Source organism: Dufourea novaeangliae, unplaced genomic scaffold, assembly GCF_001272555.1.
Source record: "Dufourea novaeangliae isolate 0120121106 unplaced genomic scaffold, ASM127255v1 scaffold54, whole genome shotgun sequence".
NCBI lineage: Eukaryota > Metazoa > Arthropoda > Insecta > Hymenoptera > Halictidae > Dufourea > Dufourea novaeangliae.
Window position 1 is genome coordinate 3,103,483 of NW_015373944.1, and position 7,000 is coordinate 3,110,482.

General features: G+C 37.0%; 1 protein-coding gene across 4 annotated transcripts; it reads right to left on the reverse strand.

Annotated features, from left to right (window-relative positions):
• Positions 1-636: 636 nt before the first annotated feature.
• LOC107185978 (GTP-binding protein 2) lies at positions 637-4,503 on the reverse strand. Of its 4 annotated transcripts, XM_015573759.1 has the most exons (8): positions 4,499-4,503; positions 4,405-4,442; positions 2,874-3,152; positions 2,489-2,785; positions 2,096-2,356; positions 1,468-1,858; positions 1,091-1,376; positions 637-945 (listed from the first exon to the last, which is right to left on the reverse strand). In XM_015573759.1, exons 3-8 carry the CDS (start codon positions 3,148-3,150, stop codon positions 661-663), a joined length of 1,797 nt encoding a protein of 598 aa, XP_015429245.1. In that variant the 5' UTR covers positions 3,151-3,152; positions 4,405-4,442; positions 4,499-4,503; the 3' UTR covers positions 637-660. The 4 variants fall into 4 exon arrangements, with proteins under 4 accessions (XP_015429245.1, XP_015429247.1, XP_015429244.1 ...); XM_015573761.1 differs by lacking the exons at positions 4,405-4,442; positions 4,499-4,503 and adding an exon at positions 4,314-4,331; XM_015573758.1 differs by lacking the exons at positions 4,405-4,442; positions 4,499-4,503 and adding an exon at positions 3,855-3,908.
• Positions 4,504-7,000: the final 2,497 nt, after the last annotated feature.

The following is a 7,000-nucleotide window of genomic DNA, read 5'->3' on the forward strand; positions in this document are numbered from 1 at the left end:
ATACTTAAAGATTACAAGTTTTTTGATCAAACTTTACATTGCTACAATGACCATTCTCGCAAAGGATTTTTCATTTTTAGAGTGTCACACACAAAACATCACGTTAACGAGACACTGTAACTTATTCCGTAACAGGAAATAATGGTCGTAATGAACGATGACTTCATGAAATAACATAACGGAATATTTAATACGAAAATAAATAAAACTCAAAATATTAAGATCCCTTTCACATCGAGCAGGATCTTGATTTTTATACTTGAAACAAAAAGTATTGCTTTTCCTCAAATTAAATTATATAGCTTCTTTCGCGGCGCTATTATCCTCAACAGTCCAAAATACATTTTACCGTGAAGCCTTTTTACCTTTTTCCCAGGTAGAAATAAAACAGGAATACCGTACATGAAACCAAATTAAACGTCTACGTGGATATGTACAGAATCTACATCCATCAAAGAAACCTATGCGATATTTTGTCCACAACACTGACAAAAGTAGTTGCACATAAAGATTGCTTCAAAGAAGTCACAGACAATTTGAAAATACTTACACTAGGCGGGTACTCTACTTATGTATCACGTTAAAATAGCCAAACGCTTTATATCTTCGTAAACAACCTATAACGTATAATACTTTTTACACGCGACAATTTCGTTGAGTTTATTGCATACCGTTTTGTTGACCGATCAACGGAAATATCTGCGTAATTTTACCGATTCCCTTGGTGCGACCCTCCCTCAATAAAAGTCGCATGCCCACGTGCAGATATTCCGGATGGTTGACGAACCTAAACAGTACGGACGCCGTGTCGTTTGTCTGCAGACCTCTGTCCTTTGCGTCCATTATTCCTTTAATGATACATGTTTGCCTCACGTTCCCTACGTGCACTGTCGTTTGGAAGCCAGAAAATATCGCCGTAGCGTGGTATACTATTAACACGGTTGCCTACAAAATTGCCATAATTAGTTACCGTGTTGTTGTTCGAGTTAAACGCAACACGACGTAATAATTACTGCCGCTCGTTGCACGGCCACGCCGTGGGCCCGAACGGCAAGAATCATTTAAACGCCACGTACGCAACTGTGCGTACTTGGAAGAATAGTGTCGCGTGTGGCTGGTCCCATAATGACACCAAAACCATTCCAGGTCGAAGGTGAGGCAAGGGTGGACTTCGATTATTCGGCGGTGCTAGCGTTAAACTAGCGCTCTGAGAGGCTCTTACTAAGCAACATGGCGCTTTGTTGCGGTGTAAACTGACGACCTTGACAGGACTGAACTCCCCATCTGGCAGAGGCCCTACCAATAATCGGGTGCCAGGTGCGATTGCTCCTTTCACCAGAAGTCCGCCTAAAACAGGTTCATTTAAGCCTGCTACTCTGTAATAAAAGAAACGTATCCATTTTTAGAACCACACATAAACGTAAACATCCACATATAAGTTGCCGTGCAACAGTCTATAATAAATACCTAAACGTTTCGTCAATTTGAAACAGACAGGATTCGGAATCCGAATCCATAGAGTTCACGTCATGCGGTGACAAGTTTTTGATAAAATTTGTCAGATCCTGTAGACCTTCTCCAGTGACGCAACTTACATTAAACACTGGTATCACGTCCGACTCATAATCCCACGGTATTTGACTATCGTTGTACTTTACTAACTGTTTGGAATATCCTTGCGAACTAATCGCACCCTCTAACTGATTCATAGTTTCTGCGATACTACAGAAACCAAGGTCTATTTTATTTAAGACTATGAAGATCGGAAGTCCTAAAGTAAGACACAGAGCCATATGCTCCTGTGACGCTTCGTTCAGAGGCGGCGCTACGACCAGCATAACATGATGAGGTGAATATCCTAAGAGACGGCGTTATAAGTTATTTCGGTAGCGTAGACTTTCTAATGTTAGGTTGATGCGTAAGTAATGGGGAATTCTGTTCAAGTGATACATGTCACACAGCACATAACGAAAAGTGCATAGAGTTGATTAAATAAATTGTTTTCATGTTCAAATAAATGTTTTGCTTTCACATGGATAAATTCCCATTATTTATACATTAACCCAATATATTAAGGTATATCGAAATACCGTACCGGTTAGACCCAGTACCGTTGTCCTTAAATATTTACGATGCCCGGCCAGGTCTATAAACGTCACGACTTTTGAAGCGTGCTCGCATATTTCTTCAGCGGTTGCCATTTCCGCATAATTTAATACATGTCCCTCGCTATCGAATCCTATGATTTCATGCGAAATCGACGAAGTACGGCCGGTTTTTATTTCGTGAAGATGTCGAAGCATATTCAACCTCGCTCTTCCTCTACCATTGTCTAGCTCACCCTGCGTCAATACACCTATATCCATTGCAGGTAGATTAGCATTTATACCAACAGTTAGATTGTTATTAACTAGACGAGCGACAAGCGTAGTAGAGTAAACTCTAAGTATATTTCTCTACCTTAAATGTCCTCTGCAAATCCTCTCACCTAAGAGAGTTGACTTCCCGGCATCCTGTGCACCCGTTACAGCTAGTCTGAGATCAATGATACTGTCCTGATCCTCTCTGTCCCCCTTTCTTAATTTTTTCACCAACACTTCCGTCACTCGCCTTTCCTCGTTGTTGTTACTGTGCGTGGTCATACCTTTATTTTTAGAATTGGCAAGTCTTTCGCGTAATATACTTGTTGTGGCACCCAGTCTAGCTGCCATATCGTTTAAAGTCTTTAAGGACGCTTTCATGTCTTCTTTTGTTAAGCCTGTTAACCTTCCATTGTCCTCCACACCTAATCACAGGAAAACTAAATTATAGAAGCTGTGAATGAAAAAGTATATAAATATTCTATGGTTTGGTGAAGATAAACTGATCGGTACCAATTTGATAAATAGCCTCTCCGTGACCTTCCCTAAGTCTCCACTTCATCTGTGTTACTAGATGTTCAAACCGTTGACTAGATGGATTGATCAATTTCAATTTGTACTCGACATTGCCCTGTTCTGGTTCCGGTGGTAATCTTTCTTCCTGATCGTCGTCGGTGCTTGAATTTTCACAGTCGGACATTCCATTACCTTCGTTTTCAGAGTCATTCCATGTTTCCTTCTGTTTGCCTTTATGACTGTCCGGATCAAACAATTCCAAGAATGACTCCATGTCTGTAAATATAAAATAATAATACAGATAAATATCTGCTTCTAACAATATAGTAAAAAATTAGAATAATACACTGCAGGGACAAAACAACTTGTTTGAAGTGCTCGGACTAAAGGTCATAATATTTTCATACAGTATAGTGAATAATCCTAAATCAGATCTAAATAGTTCATTAGCAATTCATAAACTGTAGTTGCAACATAGCATTGCATCAGCCTTGAATGTATTATATCATTAATAACATATAAAACACATTAATATAATAAGTATCGCATATATATAATACATACATATTGGTATTTAACAAATTTTTAACTACACTGTATCTTATTAGAACACATTAATGAAGTATGTACTTCAAACCTATTTACATTATTTTCACAGTAAGTAATAACTTAATTCAGTGAAGAACTGAATATTTCAAAATTACAATAAATGGAAAAAGTAATTACAACACAGATAATTTTATACACAATAATACATTGTATATTTCAAACAATTTTTCTATCATAAAAAAATTTATAGTATAAAAAGAAAAAATATTATCTCAAAATATCCAAAGTTTTCTGTTGTACAAATACATCACAATGTTGCATCAGTAACTTAGAAATGTTCTTACCACTTAAAAAAAAGTAGTCACATTTTTACGTCCTTTTTTCTACATTATATTTGCTACCTTCATGAAGTAAAATTAAATCACTTACGCAAACAATGCATTAGTTAAAGCATCTACATCGGTATTCAACGCGTACCTAAATATATGTATACAATCGTATCAATCGCGACATTACTTTAATTTCTCGATAAACAATTTGCGTTAACCCGCATTCAGATTAATTCTCTTCGTACAGTATTCAAGGTTCGACGGAATTTGAATCGTGTTCAAAAAAAATGAAATATGTAGAAAATGTTTGAGCGCGCCAAACCAATTTATCGTACAATTACTTTTCACAGCTGTGTACACACATACATAACGTTGTGCGACACAATGAAAACGAAAACACAACTGGTTTAACAAAGCGTTCTCGAAATTGTAGATGGAGGATACTGCATATGGAATTGCGGAGAAAAATGATTGCGTTTACGAAATCGATAATAACCAGACTTCAAAAAAATTCCATCAACAAGTTGGCGACCGTTGCAAAATTAAATGTGACAATTACGTGACACTGAAAATGTTAGATACCAGAGACGCGCATTTACATATGTACATATACAATGGATTCAGAACCAGAAAATGGTCAAAAGACTTACTGCATTTTACAGTAGTTTTCTCTTCGCCGCTATGCTTTCTTGAAAACGAAATTTCGTTCAACACGTTCGCCGATATATTGAATAACACACGCACCTTTCACTTTCCCTCCCGTTTTTTAACACTCAACCGAGCGCGAATTGTTCGACAGATCTCCCCGTCACCAGCTTGGCTGTATCATCCTGGGCTTGAAACGGATTTAATTCTAACTTGTCACAATCGTAGATGACGCTACAAACTTGTAACAATAGTTCTTAAATTTATCGTCAGAGGGCTATAAACATCTATGATTGTTGCTAGTGCTTTTACGACATTGTTATTAAGAAATCAAAAATAAACGTAAATCTATAAATGTAAATCTAATATCCGTCGGGATTTCATAGCTCAAGAAATCTGTAATACCAGCACCTTAAAAAGCTTGTGATTTTACCGGCATTTCATCCAATCACAGACGAGATATATGAATATCCTACATGCAATGTATTTTCTGTCCCATGCTTCGAAGGTGTCGGAAGCCCCCTTACCATTTTAGTGTCAATACCCGACGTTACCGATAAAGCATGAATTCTGAGTATTATTAGCACAAATGAAGTGCACAAGTGAAGTTATATATTCCATTCATATTGCGTGTATCTACATATATGATTTGACGGGAATAAAAATATCCGATGCTTCAGTTTAAGGTTAAGGGATAAATATGATTTTATGGTAGGGATGAAGTCGACATAAGAGGGCGAGGGCAATAACTAGAGCAGCTGCTTTTCTTTTTAATGGGGCTGTTGGTGGGGGATTATCTTACGATCGTAGTGGAGGCATTCATGCATGTAGTTATTACATACAAATACATATATGTAGACTGCGCGACAGCCTGAAACGGACGTTTCAACTTTAGAAAGAGGTAGATAGTAGATAGTTTTCGGAGGAGTTGGCATCTTTTTCTAATATAACTAAGTGGAGAACGCCTACGCATTAACTGAAGGGCAAAAATGTAGAATGAGAATGACTTCTAACAAGGGAAGGCACGGAAGTGTCTGGAAGTGTCCCCCTCCAATTTTGATGACACGCGACTTTAAAGGGTGAAACCACCCCTCGAAGTTTCGACCCGAAAATACTATCTCGAAAACCAGAGGAGATACATGAAAACTTCTATGGACGAGATTTGCGGTTTTTTTATGTAGAATAATATGGTGCTAACAAATTGTCCAAAATATAATTTGTTTATAACAAAAAAATTTCGGATCAAAACTTTGAGGGGTGGTTTCACCCATTAAAGTCGCGTCTCAGCCGATAAAAAAAATACGTATCCCTCATTTTTGACTGCTTAGCAGACATACGAAGTTTCATAAAAATCGGAGGGGGACGAAGTTCATCAAAATCAAGTCTTCATATTCGTATCTTCAATTCTATGAACTTTTAATTCACTTAGTTGTGAAATGTACGCGTTGAATTTATTGAACGCTCCTCGCCACAAATGCAACAAGCTGCAACCATTATTACAACTTATACTTTTAACCGTTTCTCAAATATTTAAAAATATTCTTGCTTACTGGTTGCCAAAGGTGTCCCTACGGTTACACCATTACTGAAGTCCTGAATATACCACCGAGAATGAAAATTTCGGCGACAAACTTATGAAACCTTTACGAAGTTTTGAAGATTGTACGAAAGATTTGCAGGTTACAGAAGAGGGATTTGCGCGAGCGGTAAATTTACCTGAATCACCAAACGCGGCGACCTTTGTACGCCTGTTCCGACCATTCCATGTGTAAAAAGCCACCACAATCCATTTGAAACAAAACGGATTTTAAAGAAATAAGGTCACAAAATATAAACATATATTTTTCAAATTTTATCAGATTTGAACTGGGGGCAAATTACAGTTATTAGTAAGAATTATGTGATCAGTTAATTTATTCTCGATGTGCGATTAATATATGCAATCCTAGTGAATCAATTCATTTTTGAATAGTAACAGTATACTGTGCTATTTGATCGATAATTCTCAAACAGTTGTCATTACCTACATCGAACTGTTGTCATTCTTCTGACTTCTGAGTTTTGTTTATTTTGAACATCGATCGCGACCCATATCGGAACAAGCGTCGGTGAACTTGAATTAGTGATTTAACGGCGATACTCGCGACAGTATCGAGGCAAAGCTCAGCTAATTTTATTTTCTTAAACTTAGACAATTTATTTCATACGAAATCTCGTGAAGAAATAAGTTAAATTTTTAATTAAATAACTCAATATTTATATATATTATGTCATTTGTAAATTTTAACATCGACAATGAGAAATTGCACAAATATAGAAATGTGGGAAAGAATACATAGGACGTAATTGAGTTTCTGAAGTTCGTCGCTCTTATCAACATACCTGAAAGCGGAAACTCATTTTTTAGTAACGTGAGAAGACCAAAAACGCCACCCAAGCGCAAGAAAGAAAACAGTTTAATGAAATCTTAAAGGAGAAGAAAATACAAACGGAAGAACGGAGACGAAAGGTAATCAATTTTCTATCTCCATATGCACCATGTCCCAGAATCCTTGCAAGTCATTACATGTAACTAACCTTTCTCCTTTTCCTGTCTCACAA

What these genes read in the sequence shown, in the direction of transcription:
- LOC107185978 (XM_015573758.1), bottom strand. An exon ending in CAAATTGACGAAACGTTTAG is followed by an intron (nt 1,377 to 1,467) that starts GTATTTATTATA and finishes CTTTTATTACAG; the next exon opens with AGTAGCAGGCTTAAATGAAC. An exon ending in ACGCGACACTATTCTTCCAA is followed by an intron (nt 946 to 1,090) that starts GTACGCACAGTT and finishes GCAATTTTGTAG; the next exon opens with GCAACCGTGTTAATAGTATA.